The sequence below is a fragment of the Cervus canadensis genome, chromosome 29 (genome assembly GCF_019320065.1).
Source record: "Cervus canadensis isolate Bull #8, Minnesota chromosome 29, ASM1932006v1, whole genome shotgun sequence".
NCBI classification, from domain to species: Eukaryota; Metazoa; Chordata; class Mammalia; order Artiodactyla; family Cervidae; genus Cervus; species Cervus canadensis.
The window spans coordinates 41,789,378-41,806,900 of NC_057414.1; the positions used below are offsets into that span (position 1 = coordinate 41,789,378).

Sequence of the window (17,523 nt, forward strand, 5' to 3'; positions counted from 1 at the left end):
AATGTTAAAAAACTAGAAAAATATTTCCCTTGTGATAATATTCTAAGAACTCTTAGAATTTATTCTCTTAACAACTTTCATGTATAGCATACAGCAGTGTTAATTATCTTGTCATGCTGTACATCACATCCCTAGTACTTAATAATTTTATAACTGGAACATTGTACCTTTTGACTATATTAATCCAATTCGTTTTCCTCCCACCCCCCACTTCTGGTAAGTACAAATCTGATCTCTTCTTTTGTGAGTTTGTTTGGTTTTGAAGTATGATTGATCTACAGTACTCTGTTAATTCACATGGCATACAACATAGTGATTCAATATTTGTATACATTTCAAAATAATCACCATGATAAGTCTAGCTGTCACCTGTCAATTCAAAGCTATTACATAATTATTCACTGTATTCCCCACACTATATATTTCAGCCCCATGACTCATTTATGTTGTAACTGAAGGTCTGGACCTCTTCATCCCCCTCACCTATTTCTTTCCCTGCCCCCACCCCCCTCCTTATCTTACATAGTCTTATTGCTCTCCTTTTAGTTACTTTTGTGGAACTGAGCCCTTGTGGAGCATCTGATGCATAGTAGCGTCTTGATAAATACTGGACAAACGCGTTTGTTTTTTAGTGGCCAGTGGGTTCCCTGGCCTCCATTTGAACCCTTCCCCCTGTAATAACCCTTGTTCACATGGGGATACATGGCTCAGCATGTGTCTAAATGTCCTAAGTTACACATTCAGGAACCAGGAAAATAACCCAAGATGGGTCCCTTGTGAGCAAGTTCTGTGGTACAGCATCCACTAGGAAGAAAATAAAAATCTATTCTTTTATTATTTCCTTATTAGTGAGAGAAACTGCCACTTAGCAGTTGCCTGCTGCTTTCAACCAAGCTGCTGGGTCTGTAATCTGGAGCCTTCCCCTGCTCTTCAACCAACAAAATTACAGGCAAGTGGTGCAAGAAAGGGCAAATGGATGCTTGGAATGTAAATTCTAGGCAAAGTCTCAAAGACTCTGAGACTGGCTGGAGTAGCCTGATCGCACTGCTCCTGAATCCCTGTTCCGTCCTCCAAGCTACCCCAGCTTCTGCTTGTTTCCGGGCCTGAATTTCATCCCACATTAACCCCACAGCTTCCAGTGTCTTACAAAGATTCCCTTCTGTTTTGCTTGCCATCAAGGATGCTGACTCGCTGGGAGCCAAGGTACCCCTGGAAGGTGAGCATTTGAGACCTCCTCTCCTTTGGGGATTCAGAGTGATTCAATAGCCCCAGATGGCTGGAGATGAACTTGAATTGTGATCAGATGGCAGGAAAGAACCTCAAGGGACCCCAAGAGGGAGGAGTAGCTAGACACAAATTCGTACAGGGTCTGATGCTTCCTAGATGAAAAGGTCAACATCATCTCATGAAACAGAAACAACTCCTGACCCGGGCCTTCACTACCAAGGCTGTGACAGCTTGTATCCACACACTGTCCCCTCCGGTCCCATAGCCATGTGACCAGGAATGACTGCTTCGTGTAAATCGGGAACAATAGCACCTCTCCCCGCTGTTTGGACAGCAGCAGGAGGTGGTGGCAAGTTCTCACTAACAAAACAAGCTGACAATAAAAAGCAGACTTTATCATCTCTCCTACCGGGCGCTCCACCACAGGACCAGCTTGCTGTGGCTAGAGGGATCTCGCACCAACTTGGAACAGTTTTTCTGGTCCCCAAGTATGGTCAGCAGAATGATGGCCCCAAATATGCCCACGTTCTAATCCCTGGAACCTGTGCGTATGTTATCTTATACAGAAAAAGGGACTCTGCAGATGTGATTAAGGTTAGAACCTTGAAAGGGGAGATTATTATCCTGAAATATACAGGTGGAGCACCCATTTTAATCAGTCTTTTGAAGCTTTTTTTTTTTTTTTTAAGTTTTGATTGCTTCGAGTGGCACCCAGGATCTTAGTTCTCCAGTCAGGGATCAAACCCATGTCCCTGCACTGTGAGGACAGAGTCTTAACCACTGAACCACTTTGTTTTTGTGAGCATGCATGCTTAGTCGCTCAGTTGTGTCCGACTCTTTGCGACCCCGTGGACTGCAGCCCGCCAGGCTCCTCTGTCCATGGGAATTCTCCAGGTAAGAATACTGGAGTGGGTTGCCAAGCCCTCCTTTAGGGAATCTTCCCATCCCAAGGACTGAACTCAGGTCTCCCACACTGCAGGTAGATTCTTTACCATCTGGACCACCAGGGAAGCCCTCTTTTTTCCTGGGGGCTTTTTTAATCAGCCTATTTTCAGTGGCCACTGAGAGTGGAGAATCTCTGGGACCTGGTGACACATCAGTCTGTGGGGTAGGCAGCTCACAAGTGGGATAGACTGATATTACAATTCTGTTCTCCGAAGCCTTGGAATTTTTTCCTCTGTATTGTTCCAAGGAAGCCTGACTCTTCCCAACATGAGGCCAGTGCTCAGTTGGGGCTGCAGTGAGTCCTCTGACAAAGCTTCTTTCGGATGCCTGCATTACAGCAAGAAAATCCAGCTTCCCATAACGCCCTCTGAGACCATCCATGAGTCAAGACCTAAACCTTTACTTTTTGGCCGCCTGGTTTTAAGAGTTCATCTCCCAAAGCCAGGTCTGCCTCTTCTCCATAGGCTTCTGTCATTCCTCTTGGGTGTGATATGTCTTCCTAATTTGATTCTGCCCACCACCCACACCCATTTTGTTTTCATTTTCCATCTTCTCCTTAGCTTCCATGGGACCAACCTGGCAAGAGAGTAGAGCGAGGGGGAGGGGGAGGGTTACAGGCACCCGTAACCTCACACACCTTCTTCCCCGTCCTTGTACGTGTCCTCAGTCAGAATCCTGGCATCTAACAAGATCCTGTCTTTGATGTAGGGCCCATGCACTGCAGCAAACTCATGGGGTGCCATGAAATATGATAGAACTTTGAGGGAAAGACAGAGACACTGGACATCTGTCAGACAACTGGCAAGCTGCTAGCTTGAGGCCGTTCACAGTTTCAACATCGGATTGCACCACATTCCTTTCGATGACATAATCTCTTTGCACAGCTGGAATTTTGGCAGCTGCCATGATAAAAAGCAAGTACCGCAGCGAAAGTCAATGCCGAACAGGAAATGAAGGTGACAATGTCCAGTCGGATTCCAAGTTTTGAGAAGTGGTGCACACACCCGACCAGCAAGCGACTATGGTCATTTAAGAAGAAAATATTTTTGTATCTTCCAATATCTCTATATTATTTTCTCAAATGGCTACTGAAGTATTAAAACACAAGCATTTCTTACGTTGTTTATATCTAACTATTTATTAAATGGAACTGTTGGGTGACCGAGGGACTCCACGAAGAAAATCAAGTGAGACACGCAGGACATGGCAAACTGACAATGTTTGGGAACCTGTACTGTAGGGACTTGGTGGGCGTGAGATGTCAGTTTCTGGGGATTCAGCTCTCCCACAATCAGTTTCTGGATTCTGCCAGCTAAAATAGATAGCACTTCCTGTAGGAGGTTCATGCAGCCACCTCGAAGGTCCTCACCAGCTTCCAGAAAGAGATCTGTCTCTCCTCGTAGAGTTCTTTCTTTTCTCCAACAGATTACTGTGGCTATCATGGGCATTATAGTATGCCCATTTTTCAAATGAGGAACGGTTAGGGAATCTGCCTAAAGTCTGCAACCCTCAAGCAGTAGAGCTGGAATGGAAGCAAGCCTGTCTGGTGCAGGGTGCCTGGTCTTAACCACTGCTAATTTGTCTCCTGGAGAGAAATTCCCAAACTCAATCAAAACCACGCTAAAATCATGGCCAATCTCAGAGACCCTAAAGCTGCACCTGTTCTGGGCCCCTTGTCTGGATCTTACCAGGTCACAGGCAATGCCTCAGTTAGAATTATCATTCATCAAAACTACAACTGACTGTGAGGAAGGCTTCACTCACCCCCCACACCCAATCACAGCATGATCAGCCTGGGAGCCCACATCTTGCAGCTTTACCCCCAAAAGCAAGTTCCTTGGGAGGTGGGCATTTCTGGACCAGAGACGTGGCTGTCACTATTCACTGGCTCTGCTCTAGGGGTGAAATCATAGAACTGGATTCAAACCTCCACTTACTAACTTGGTCAAATTGGGCAGGGCTTAACACAGGTACTCAGGCAAGTGCTTTCAGCTTCTTCATCCATAAACTGTGGTAAAACTAGCACTTCTTCTTTTTTTTTTTTTTTAAACTAGCACTTCTTTGGGATTGTTATGGCTCTTAAATATTTTTTAACACTATGGTCCTTAAACGATTCTTAAATGCAAATCCATTAGAATTGGGCTAGGCATAAAATAAGCGCTGCACGCATCTACTATTGTTTTCATTATTATTTGGCACCAAGCCCCATGTGCATTGGTAGATGCCAGGACACCAGGACTGGAATACCCCCTGGAAGCCATCCCACACCTGAGTCCCACGTTTGTCTGGGGTGGCTCTGAAGCAGGGGGTGCTGGCACCGAGTTGTGCTCAGTAGGTGTTACTTTCATTCCCCTCAACTTTACTCCCTGGTCTGTCCCAATATTGTTTGAATAATATTTTATTGAGTTCCTAGCACTGAACTGAGATCTCCTGGCTTCCTGGAGTCCCCAACTAGTGTGGGAGTCAGCAGACTAATATTTTCAAATGTAGAGATGAGCACTGATAAACAGGACGGCCTTGAACTCAATCCTACTCCAAAAAACTGTGACTCTCAGATCCCAACTGAGGACTTCTGAGCCCAAACCCACTCCCTCCTGCCATACACACCTCCCCCCAAGAACGGTGTGGACACTTTCAAGCTAGTGAGGAGGAGGGACCTAGCCCTAACAATTCTTGGTCCCCAGGTGAGAGGTTGTGCTTTCCTCCCTGGGAAACAGGATTCGAGAGGATGGACAGCAAGCTGCTAAAGACACAGAGACCACTCAGCTTGACGGCCAGGGTGAAGCCCTCTCGGTGTCTGCCAAACACTATGAGAGCAGATCTGCTGTTCTGCTGGGGGGAGTCGGCAGATATTCGAGTTACACAAACATTTAACCAGAGAAGCAACTGTTCATTGAGCAGCGTTGTGCTTTCCTGTGCAAGCGCCGAAGACAGGCGGCGCCAAAGGCCCACTTCTGGACGCCGTCCGCCGGACTCCTGACAACTGACTTGGAGCGCACTCTAGAGAACCCGCGATCTTGACGACTAAAAACCGGGGGCAGGGAAGGAGACAGCGCCATGGCCGGCTCCAACGGCATCCTGGCCTCGATCACACCCAGAGGCAGTGAGCGGCTTCGGAGAGTGCCGGGTCGGGAGCGGCCGCGACTTCGGTCCCTAGAAGGCGGGGCCTGACGGTGGACGGGGCTGTAATTAACGAGAGGCGGAACCCGACGCTGGGTTCCGTTCTCTGCGTGGTTGATGCTCGTGTTCAAAGCCCGAGAGACGAGCGCTCTCTGGGTGGGCGGACTCCCGGGCATTTTTAGCGGGAGGGACCTGGGGCTCTTTAGAGGTGGGCAATGGCCAGCTCATTATCTCAGTGTGAAGGGAAGGTGTGTTAGCCAGATGTGGGCGGAGCTCTTCCCTGGGGAGGCCGGCTTGGGGCCCCGCCTCCGCGATTGGGGGGGGGGGGAACTCGGGGAAGGGGCGTGGCTTGTAACGGGGTGGGGCGTAGCCTGAAGAGGAAGGGAACGAGTAAACTCGTGGAGAGCGGAGTTTTCATCTCTCCCGGACAGAGTTAGTGTCTCTGCGGGACTGACTCCCTGCACTCGTGGACCTAGTCCCCAGCTCAACAAAAGGCGGAGCTGCGTGAAGAAAATGTGTTAACTCTGGACGGAGTTCACAGCACCTTGAAGTGAGAACTAATAATTGCCAGTCTCAAAAATAAAAAAAATAACAATTGCCAGTCTCCCAGTGCAAGCCGCACTTAGGAGGCGGGGCTTAAGGCCCAGGTGGGAGGGACCTAGTAACCGCCTCGGCCTGGGCGGAGCTAAAGAGAGGAGGGGCGGGGCAACCGTTCGGAAGAATCTCTGAGCTGGCAGGGGGCGAGGCTTGCGGCTTTGGTGGGCGTGACCTCCGGAGAGTTCCCGAGGGTACGCTAGCCAGCCGTGGGTGGGCGTGGCTCGAAGCTCCGAGAGACCCGGCTGACAGCGCAGACCCGGGGCGCGCCTGGAGGAGGCGGGGCCGGAGCCAGTGGGCGGAGCCTGAGCTCAGCTCCGGGTCTAGGCGGAGCCCCACTGCAGCGCTAGTGGGGGCTCTGCCCTGGGAGGCCGTCTGTTTAGGCCCGCACGCAGCTCCGCATCTGGTGCTCATTACAGGATGACAAAGAGCCGGCTCTGGGCCCCCTGCCCCACTCCCATCCCCGCCCTCTGACAGCAGTGCTTTTAACTCCTTCCTGCCCTCGAGGCGCTCTGGATCGCCTGCCCAGGGTCACAGGAGGGAATTCCAGTCCTTCCCGTCCTGGAGGGCTTTGCCACCCCCACAGGCCGTGCCCCCTACCTTCTCCTCCGATCTAACTGTTTGGGACACCCCTCGACCCCCCACTCCCATCCAGTGAATCTCTCTGGCTGCACCTCCGACGTTAAAACCTTGGGAGGGATCTGGTAGGGGCGTCTGGTTTGAGTTAAGAGGAACGTGAGAGCGGAGGGGGGGGGGCGGTGCGCAGCTTTCCCTCCGCCCCCTCCGCGCCGCCCCCCACCCCGCGCCCCCATTCGTCCCAACTCCCATCTCCCCTCTCCGAGTCCCGTGGGGCCCAGCTGAACCTCCCAGCCCAGGCCCAGCCCCTGGGGGTCATAGGGTAGCGAAGGGCACTGCGTAGGGAAGGGAGCTCTGGACCACCCCTCCTCGCCTGCCCGGGTGGTCGTGGTGATTCTCTTCCGTCCTAATTAGAGGTCCCTTAGAAACTGCAACTGAAAAATTACAGAGGTGGTGGGATCCGGCGCCTCCCCCTCCCATCCCGCCTCTCGCAGTCCCCAAGGCAATGAGCCCAGGATGAGGGAGGTTGCTGGGTCCCCACAGGCTGTGATGATTTTGGTTTGTTTTTTTTTACCATCCCCTCCTCCCGTTCACGGACAGCTCAGCTTGGAGGAGCCCGAACCTTTCTCAGCCTGGGGTCTCCCTGACCCAGCACCATGCACACAGAAAGGCTCCGAGCTGCTCAAGCCGCCGAGGCCTTGCTTAGGAGGCTGCCCGGGGAGCTGGGTGTGGGACCTCTCACCTGGGTTCCTTGCTCTCTCCAGCCCTGCCTTCTAGACTCTCCCCAAGGCGTGCCTCCTGAGCACCTACAACCCAGAGGCTGACAACTCCCTTGACTCTGAGCCCAGCCACCAGCTTCTGCAGCCTTCAGGGAGAGGAAGGACAGTACAAGCAGAAAGTCAGAGAAGCTCACCCTCGGGCGCCCCCTGCACTCCCCAGAATCACCCAGCCTAGAGCTTACCTTTGACCCCCAAGTCCCAGCTTGGCTCCAGGTCAGCAGAAGCCCTCATTTCAGACTCAGTCCCACCTTCTAAGAGTTTTGGTTAAAAGAGGAACAAACGAAATTCTCTTCATGCCAAACCTCCCACTCCTAGGCTCACTGTGTGACCTTGGGCAAGGTTCTGCCCTCTCTGGTTTCCTGTTTCCCTGAGAATCTCTAAAACATACCCTCCCTTAAGCAGTCTTACCTTATTTCCTTGGGGACCCAAACAAGCTGAAGGAAGATCCCCTCCTTTTTTTCTGAGTCCTCCCAGACCCTCCCCTCAGGCACCAATGGGGATCAGAAGCTTTGGGTGAGGTTGGCACCCCCTTTATTGGAGAAGTCCCCAGCACCCACCCCCTGAGGTCCTGGGGGCCTCGGCATCTCCTCCACTGTGAGTGCTGGGCCAAGAAAACAGAGTTCCCAAGAGTTGAGTCTAGTGGCTGGCTGAGAGAGGAGCCTGGCTGGGCCCAGGGGAGCAGGAAGCTTTCTGTCCAGCTGGGCAGCCCCATGGGTCCCTGGTGCAGCCTGGGCCATGAGTCCAATGTATGCCCCTTCCCCTTCACCCCACGGGGGGGGCTGCGCCCCATCACACGCTGGTTCTGCAGGTCTGCACCCCTGTGAGGCTGCCCCGGTGGGGCGCGGGTTCCGTCGGGCCCTTGCTCCCGGCGTGGGTGACCCAGCGATAGCAGTCGGTCACGCGCTTGTTGGGCGTGTGGGGGCCACAGCGGGTACAGTACACGATGCCCAGTGCAAGCAGGACCACCAAGAAGACGCATGTTGGCACTAGGAGTGCCACCAGGAGCCACCGGTCATCCCTCCGGCTTCGGCCAGCTGGACTGGCCTCCCCCAGGGCTGGAGGAGCTGATGTGGGGGCCGCCGAGGGCAGCCATGGAGCCAGACTAGGGTCAGGAGTGCCTTCCCTTGGGACTTGTGGGGCTTTGGAGTGGGGGTGTGGAGTGCTGGTGAGTGAGGAGGTCTGGCTAGTGGAGCTCCGAGGGGGCAGAGGAGTGTGGAAGGCTGGGGGCTGGGAGGCCGCAGGCACAGGTGCTTGATGGGCAGGGGGCACAGGGGACCTGAAAGCGGTGGTCCGAGAAGGCTGGACGGTAGAAGTAACGGGATGGTGGCCGGCCTGGGCTTTGAGGATCGGGACATCTGGGGTCACAGGGGGTTGAGGGGGACTGGAGGAGGTGACCAGAGGGGTGTGGTTAGCTGGGATTCGAGGCAAACGTGTGGTGTTCTGGGTATCAACGACCTGGGTGTCTGGGAACATGGGGGACTGGTGAGCGGGGAAGAGCTTGGGATATTTGGCTGAGGCCACTGGGGGCTGGTGGGCAGGGGTCGGTCCTGGCTGTGCAGCAGAGATAACGAGGGGTCGGTGGGCAGAAGGCAGGTCTGGGTAGTTGGCTGAGATCATGGGGAACTGGTGGTCAGAGGGCAAAGCTGGGTGTATGGCAGGGATCACGGGGGGCTGCGGGGCCGGGGCCAGGGGTGGGCGTGTGGCAGAGATAATAGCGGGTTGGTGGGCAGAAGGCAGTGGCGGGCGCGTGGCCGAGACCACCACAGGCCGGGTGACAGAGAGCACTGAAGGGTGGTGGGGGGCCCCGGGGGCACTAAGTGGGGGTGGCCAGGTGGGGTACAGGTAGGGCAGCCCTGGCTCCCCGTCCTCTGGGAAGCTAGGTCTATAGGCCAGGTCAAAGTCGGATGACTGCGTGGCCTCCATCCATGGGATCCCAGGCATCTCTGTCCAGCTACCATCGAAGGCCTCCCAGGCTTCCTCTTCGTCCTCTTCCTCCTCCCCTTCATCCAGCAACCCATCCTCGAGGTCCTGGGATGCCCGGGCGCCCATGGCTCCGGCGGGGCTGCAGCTGATGCCATCAGCCTCCAGCTCGTGGCCCTCACTGCAGTAGCACTCGAAGCCACCGACGTAGTTGACACACATCTGCTGGCACACGCCGGCAATCTGGCACTCGTCCGTGTCCACGCAGCGGTGCGGCTCATCCTCGGCAGGCCGGAAACCCAGGCGACAGTGGCAGCTGTAGCCCTGAGGCCCTCCAGGCTCACACTGCTGCTCGCACGGGGCATGGGCACACGGGTCCTCGCAGCTGCGCCCGTCCGCTGCCAGCCGGAAGCCCTCGCTGCAGCGACAGGACACCCGACCGTCCACCGCCTCGACGCACTCGTGTTCACAGCCCCCGTTGTCGGGGCCGCAGCCGGTACCGGGGCACAAGGGGCCTGTCCGCGACCAGCCCACGCCACCCTCAGGCTGCTTCACGCAGAGCAGAGAGGCTTTTCTGCCAGCCTGGCACGGCACGGCAGCCACAGAGCCGAAGGGCAGCCACTCAAACTCCGCGGAGACCAGGTGGAAGGGCGTGGTGTAGACGGCTGGGCCGGCCTGGCCCACCTCCTCGGGGAGCGCGGGGCAGGAGCCCTCGAAACCAAACTGGCACAGGTAACCATCGACGGCCAGCGTGCAAGAGCCCTCCAGCCAGCGATGCTCGCCACTTGCCTCCAGGGCGGCGCAGCGCTGGGCCGGGCAGGGCCCGCCTGTGGCAGGCTGGGCCCAGTTGGTGAAGGCAGTGTCCTGGTCCCCCGTGGTCCACGTGAAGCCGCGCAGCGGGCGCTGGGGCTGGCATTGCCGGGCCTGCCGCTGCAGCCCGATCCACAGCAGCCGGCTGGCCGGCCCGGAGCCCACCAGGCTGTCCACACGCCGAGCCTCCTCGAGGGTCCGCGGGGTGGCCAGGTCGCCCCCCAGCTCGCGGCAAGCCCGCCAGGCCTCCAGGAAAGTGCGGCGCCGCGGGAAGAGCGCGTAACAGCTGCCCGGGGCGCAGGCAGCACGGGGCTCGGTGGCCCAGGGGGCCTGGCCCAGTGTGGGCACCGCGGCCGCCCAGGCCAGCAGCAGGCGCAGCAGCATCGCGACGCCCCCCGACTGGCCCGGGCCCGGCCGGCGGCGGCTCTTGACAGGGGGAGGGACTGGGGCCTCTGGTGGGCGGGCCGGGGGCGGGCCCGGGCCGGGCTCGGGCCTTGTAAGGAGTGGGGCTGGGGCCGCTGCCAGCTCCCTGCTCCCGCTCCCCCGGGGCCGCCAGAGCAGGAAGCCGTCGGGCGGGGGGCAGGGGTGGGGTGGGGTGCTGGGGGTGGGGGCGGGGGAGGGGATGAGGCTCAGCTAACGGGCTGGCGAGTCCGGGTAGGAGGCGGGAGGACCCCCAGAAACGTCCTGCGCCGTCTGGGGCTCTTGGAGGTGGGGTGAGGTCGTTCCCAGAGACTGACGGAGACCCGAGTGGGGATACACCGACCTCATCAAACCTGTGAACAGCTGCCCGTCCTGTGGGTGGAAACACGCTCTGACTCAGGCCCTCTCATCACACACGTGTGTGCGCTCTCTCTCAGACCCTGTCCCTCCGTCCCAGATCGGCCTCCGCTCTAACACGCTGACCCCTTTAGGTGTCCCTGTGAAAGGGAGGTGGCATCTACGGGCCCTAAGACGGGAAGTCCCTCAGGGTTTCCGGGTGCAGGGAAGTCGCGTGCAGCCCCGGGGTGTGGGAACCACCTGGATCACCCAGGCGCCAGCATCCTCCAGCCTCATTTCTCTACAGGGCTCCTGCCGCTACCTCTGCCCTCAAGCCTCCTGGCTCCAGCTGGAGGAGGGGTGGGGGCTGGGGGGAAGGAGGAGGGGCAGGGGCTGCCCTCCCTTCACCTCTGCTCAGCCTGGGGCCCTGGGAACCTGGACTTAGAGGGGGCGGAGGCGGCCCCTAAACAGGAAATGCTTCTCTTGGGCTCCTGCTGCAGGAGGGCTGGGTGCGTGGGGGAGGGGGCCCGGGCAGGGTGAGCAGGGCTGGCTGGGCCGACTGGGAGAGGCCGCGTGTGGGCACGGGGCACACAGTGATGCACACATGTGTGTGACACAGGCATCACATGTGTGGCGCCCTCCCTGCCCCCAGGGCCTGTTCTGTGGGCCTGGCTGGGGTCCTCTTCCCGCCCCTCCTGGAAGCCTCTAGAGGCCTGTGTGCTGAGCACCATCCTTCAGGATGGTCCCCCGGGGAGCTGTTTGCCATATTAACCCCTGCACACCCACTGCGCTCCTAGCAGGAATTTGAGCCAGGGCTGGAGACACGAGAAGAAGTTCTGCCCCTCCGTGTGCTGCCCCCGGACTGGCTTGGCTTCCCACTCTGCCCCTGACCTGCTGTGTGACGGCAGGAAGTGGCTGACCTTCTCTGGGTCTCCATTTTCATTACCTACAAAATGAGGGGAACGTGCCAGGCCCCTTCAGCTCAGCAGGGCTATTGTATCACTGCACTCAGTGTGTGCAAATGTGCTTTGTCAGCTGCAAAGCACAAGACAAATGTTCCTTACTCTTCTGAGCAAATCTGGGTGGGGGGGGGGGAGGAGGAACCAGGGCATCCTTGCTAACCTTCTTGCAGTGGCAGGGCTGGCCCTGCAGACGCGGCCATTCGCCTGGAGAGACAAGGCTTTGGAAGGGCTTGCCCGATGCCAGGAAGGTGGTTCTTTCAAGGTTTCCATCTGTGAAGTATAGAGATTTATCCCCTTTCTCAGGGGAGGAGAGTCAATATGGGGCCGTTCATCCTTCCATTGGCTCAGGCCCAAAGCCTTGAGATCATCCTTGACTCCTCTTTCTCCCACACCCCACGTCCAATCTCTCAGCAACCCTGTTGGCTTCACCTTCAAAATAGACCCAGAATCTGATTGCTCCTCACCACTTTCCCTGCCACCCATGTCTGGCCCAAGCCGCTACACTTGTCCATCTAGATTCTTGCAACAGCCTCTCCTCTGGTCCCTCTCTTGCCTTTTCCGTCCTGTCAGGGAGATCTTTTTAAAACCCAAGTCAGATCCAATCACTGTCCTGCTTAGAACTGTCGCTGCCCCCATCTCACTCAGAAGGAAGGCCAAAGTCTTCACCAAATACAGCCCCCAGGCCCTTGTGATCTCCCTGCAAACTCCTTCTCTCATCCATCTCCCTTCCCCCCACCCATGCTGCTCCAGCCACCCTGGCCTGTGGCTGTTCCTTAAGCTCACCAGGCCACGTGTCTACCTCAGGGCCTTTGCATTGGCTGTTCCTCTGCCTAGAACACTCTTCCTGCAAGAGACGAAGTCTCTGCTTCTTTACTTTCTTCAGGTCTCAGCTCAAGCATCAGCATCCCACATTCCCCTGGCCCCACCATACCTTGGTCTTGTTCCATTTTTCTCCTTTGCACTTACCATTATTCGACATGGTATAGGTTTGCTTTTTGGCCTGGTGGCTCAGATGGTAAAGAATCTGCCTGCAATGCAGGCAACGTGGCTTCGATCCCTGGGTTGGGAAGATCCCCTGGAGAAGGGAATGGATACTCACTCCAATATTCTTGCCTGGGAAATCCCACAGACAGAGGAATCTGGTGGGCTACAGTCCATAAGGTCACAAAGAGTTGGACACAGCTGAGCAACTAATACTTTCACTTTTTTCACTTTCTGAATTCCCCAGTAGCCGGGGTTTTTCCGGCCTCGGCTTGACTGAGACCCAGGGCTGGGTAATGATACCTTGTGGAGACTGTTCTGTGCATTGTAAGGTGTTTAGCAGCATCCTTGGCTTCTCTCTAGATGCCAGTAGCATTCCTCCAGGTGGAACAATCAAAGGACTTCAGTCATCACCAAATGTTCTGGCCCCTGGGGGCAGCATTGCCCCAGGTAGAGAACCCCTGCCCAGGAGACCGGAAGCTCCATTCCTGTAAGGTCATAGTCTTGTTTCTTACTGTATTCCCCAAGCCAGGAAAGCTCCTGGCCCACAGATGCCGCTCTGTGGGGTTTGCTGAATGAACAAATGAATGAAAGGGGAATTCCCTGGTAGTCCAGTGGTCAGGACTCCATGCTTTCACTGTTGTGGGCCTGGGTTTGATGCCTGGTCAGGGAACTAAGATCCCACATGCTGCATGCAGCCAAATAAATCAAAGACGGTTTAAAAAAAAGAAGGAAGGAAGGAATGTGGGAATGAGACTCAGCTAAGTGAAGAACCTGGCTCAGGGCAACGCAGTGGGGATGGTGGAATTCTACCTGTAGCCAAAGCCCACCTGCTTCCCACATTCACCAGCCTCCCCCAGAAGTCATCCATCCTAGACCTGGGAGATTCCTGGAAATCAACAAGGTTTTTTTTTTTTTTTTTTTTTTTTGCACAGGAGGCCCCGGCAGTCTCAGAACGAGTCAGTGGCAGGGCTGGGACTAGAACCAAGGCATTAAACCCTTCTTCCAGTTCCCTTTTTGCTGCAGCACCCCGAAGAGTCATTGGAGTGGTCTGGAGATGGGTGTGACGTCAAGAAGTGAGGATGGAAGGCAGGCATGATGGGAAGAAGGCAGAGTCGAAACAAAGTTACTGAGTTGGGAGAGCTCCCGACAAGTTTGGAGAATATGAAGGACGCTGCTGGGCCTGGAGAGGGGTTAGGGTGAGAGGGACAACGGAGAGTGGAGAGAGAAAGGCGGTAGAGGCCTGGCCTGGGAGGTGGCAGAGCTGCCCCTGGAAGTCTGGCCTCCATCATAGGGGCACAGGGCAGAGGCGGGATGATGAGAAATCCCTGTGGCTGGTGTGCGGTGGATAGAGGGGGGCGCCGGAGGCCAGGGACCAGTTAGGAGGTTGTTGCAATAGTCTGGGAGGGGGGAGGGAGCTGGCTGGAGAGCCGGGCAGCAGGCGGGGCAGGCTGGGGGAGGCAGCCTCTGGAGGCTCCTCAGGGGCGGGCCGGAGCCCGGTCCAAGGGTGTGGCGGGCCCAGTCATGATTCGGGCAATGGCCAGTGCTGGGGCGTCTGAGGGGAGGCTGCAGGCCGTCTGGCGAGTGGGTGGGTCAGATCCGAGGTCAGGACTACAGCCTCAGTGGGGGTGAGGCACTGGGGAGCAGGCAAGCGACCCAGGAGGAAGAGGGTCAAGGGCCAAATTCCAGATGGCCCGGCTGGGCAAGTGGAGGGAAGCCTGAGCCAGGATGGCTGGCGGTGGTGGGGAGGAGGGGGCCACCCCTGACTGCCACCAGACTAAGGGTTTGACAGGTAGAGTATAAGACTTGGAGATTCACCAGGGCGCCCAGTTTGGGTGGGCATCTAGCACTCACCTGTGCCCCCGGCCAGGTTGGGAGAGGTAAGGTGGAAGCCACCCAAGAATTTCCCACCCTAATCGGGATGGGGAATGTGGTGGGCAAGCATTGTGGATCTGGGGGTGAGGGGTAGAGAGGGGCTTGTTGTGGTCTTCCGGCCAGTCCTGTTCAGCCTGACTCATCTTGGTTCACCAAGAGCTCAGAGAAGATGCTGGTGCAATGGGATGCTTCAGAGGATAGGTAGGTGGGGATATGGATGGATAGATGGAAGCGTGGCTTAGACAGGAGAATGGGTCAATGGATGGATGGGTGGACAGATGGATAGACAGAAGGATTGGGGAATGAGCAAGTGGATGAATAGATAGATGGCTAAGTAGGTGGGTGTGTGGATGAGAAAACGTTTAGATGCCTGGCTGGGTATAGGTGGTGTCAGAATTGCTCACCTATGATTAGCTGCCACCATGATGGGTGGCACGGTCAGAATGTGACTCTGGGGGTTGAGAGGAGTGTAGCCCAGGAGGACGAGATGGCTTGGGCCGCCCCCTGGCAGGGAGCATGGCTATTACCTCCCTGTTACCACCCAGCCAGTTTTCTCTGTTGGGGCCTGAGGTCAGTGCGTCTCCCTGGCTGGCGTGGGGACAGCTCAGGACACCAGGCCTAACTCAGGCTGGGAGTCAGGAGGCTGGGGTTCCCTGCTCGCACCGTGGCCTTCGCGGGGAGAGCTCACCTCAGGAGGGATGCGGGGACAGAAGTCCACTTCCCCAGGAGGAGCACTGGCTTCCAGCTCCTGGGACAAGCCAGGCGGTGGTTTTGGAGGCTGTGTGCGGGGCCCATGGGGGTGGGGGTGAAGGCAGCTTGCAGAAGGGGCTGGCCCAAAGAGGGCCCAGTGGAACAGCCAGGATGGGGGGGCTGAGTTTGATTGGGGGGCGCCCCCTGGGCAGGCGTCCTGCAGAGCCTTGGCATGACGGGCCGCTGAGCCAGCACATTGCTTTGTGCACGAATCACCTCCTTTCCTCCTTCCTCTTTTGTCCCCCTCCCCCACCCCCTCCATGTCTAAATTCTTCCCAAACCACCCCAGCCTTCAGGCTTCGGGAAGAAGGGCCAACGGGTGGGCGGGAGGCGCCTGGTCCTGGGTGGGAGAGGTCCCAGGGCAGGGGCGGGGAGGGAGGGGGGTTGACGGCGGGACCCTCCCCTGCCCCACGTGCTGGTGCCTCTGGATAGGAGAGCCCCACTGCAACGGGGGTGTTGCCAAGAAGGGGTGTCTTCCAGGCCTGGCCCCTGCGGGTAAAGGATTCTGACAGCTGGAGGGGGCTGTGGCCGGGTGGAGGTGGCTTTGCCATAGAGGCCTTGAGTGTGTTAGTGGGTGTCACCTTGGTTTTTATGCATGACCGTGCGTGTGCATGTGCGTGTGTGTGTGTGTGCGTGCATGCACTCTCACAAGCCTGGCACTGCTGTGGGTGTGCACATCTGGGTGACACATGTCCCTGAGGGCCTGCACCTGTGCCCACAGCCGAGGACAGAAGCATATGGCGGCCCTGGGATGGCCCAACCTGGGCCCAGCTGGAGCCCCATTCCTTCTCCTGGCCGAGGCTGGACCTGAACATCTGGCCACATCTGGCCAGGGGGCTCCGAGTCCTGGAGCCCCCATGAGAGATAGAGGAGCCCAGTCATGCTCCCCGCGCTCCCCCCGCCCAGAGAGGGACCAGGCTCATAGCAGGTCACACAGGTGGAGGCGAGGTGGGGTCTGTACCCAAGGCAAGGAAGGTGGCGGGGGAGGGTCCTGGGACCACGAAAGGACTGCTCTGTTCCTCTCTGGGGCGCTTTGGCTTGGGAGCTCCACCGAGCAGCCCTGCCGTGTGCTCAAGGGACATCCCGGCTGGCCTTTCTCAGGCCACAGCTGCCTCATCTGTGGCGGGGTACCTGCGGCAGTGGACTCTCTGATCCCTGCGGTGTCTGGCAAAGGCCAGCTGCCAGGGTGATCTGCTCTGCCCGGTTTTGTGAGGACTTGCTTGTTCTCAGTGCTGCAAGTCCCCTGTCCCTGGAGCCTCCTCCTTGGCCCTGCAAACGAGGATGGTTGGTCCTCCCGTCTCCAGGGAGACATATCTCCATCCACCGTCTTCCTGCCTGATCAAGTCCCCAGGGACCTCCGTGTCCCACTTCCCTCCCTGACTGCAGGGTGTCTGCCTCTCTCCTCCTCTCTCTCGCCTCTGTGTCGGGGTCTCCAGCTTCCCTGTCGGTCTCTGGGGTCCCTCTGTCTCCTCTCCTGTCCCCGGGATGGTCCCCTCCTTGGTCTCTGGGGTCTGTCTCTCTGTTCTCTGCCCTCTTTCATGTCGCCCCTCTACAGTCTCCCCCGCTCTGTCTCCCCTGTCCTGTCCCAGGGTCTCTGGCTCTCCGCCTTCCCTGGGTGGTCTAGGCCTTCCCCCTTCTCCCCTGGCTCGAAGCCCTAGGGCTGGCTGGGGTGGGAGCCAGGTCTGGGGGCTGTGACCGGGCTGGGAAGGGGAACCCAAGCAGACATGATATTTATGTTAGGACTTCAAAGTGGAGCAGAGCCCAAGGCGGGGGGTTGGTGAGTGCTCTCGAGGGGCGGGAGGGGTGGGAGGGAGGCAGGCAAGAGCCAGACTGAGGTCAGCTTAGGCCCCGCCCTGGTGAGGGTCTCCTTGGTGACACACACCTCCCCTTGGGACACTGAGACCCAGAGTGGGCTATTTTGGTGCTGAGTTCCAAGAAAGGCACTTCCTGCACCCGCGGCCTGTCCCCAACCCCATCCTCTCTTCCTGTCACCCTGCAGGGGGAGCTGGGTCTTCGCCTGGGAGACAGGGGACTTCGAGGGGGAGCGGGAGCTGAGGACTCTGGCAGGAAAACATCCCTGGCGCTGGGACAGGCGCGTCCTCAGCTCTCTCTGGCGGAGGCCTTGCCTGGCAGGGCAGCGAGGGTCTGTAACCCCATGGGCCCTGACTGGGCCAGGCTGCTCCAGCCACTCAAGGCCTCTGGGGGCCACAGGGCTGCCCGCCTGAGGG

General features: G+C 57.4%; 1 protein-coding gene across 1 annotated transcript; it reads right to left on the reverse strand.

Annotated features, from left to right (window-relative positions):
• Window positions 1-7,755: 7,755 nt before the first annotated feature.
• CD248 (CD248 molecule) lies at window positions 7,756-10,390 on the reverse strand. The gene has a single exon (XM_043452343.1). The coding sequence runs from the start codon at window positions 10,353-10,355 to the stop codon at window positions 8,031-8,033; it is 2,325 nt and encodes a 774-aa protein (XP_043308278.1). The 5' UTR covers window positions 10,356-10,390; the 3' UTR covers window positions 7,756-8,030.
• Between the last annotated feature and the right edge of the window lie 7,133 nt (window positions 10,391-17,523).

Excerpts from the sequence above, each read along its gene's own strand:
- CD248 (XM_043452343.1), bottom strand. The coding sequence starts at position 10,355 with ATGCTGCTGCGCCTGCTGCTGGCCTGGGCGGCCGCGGTGCCCACACTG.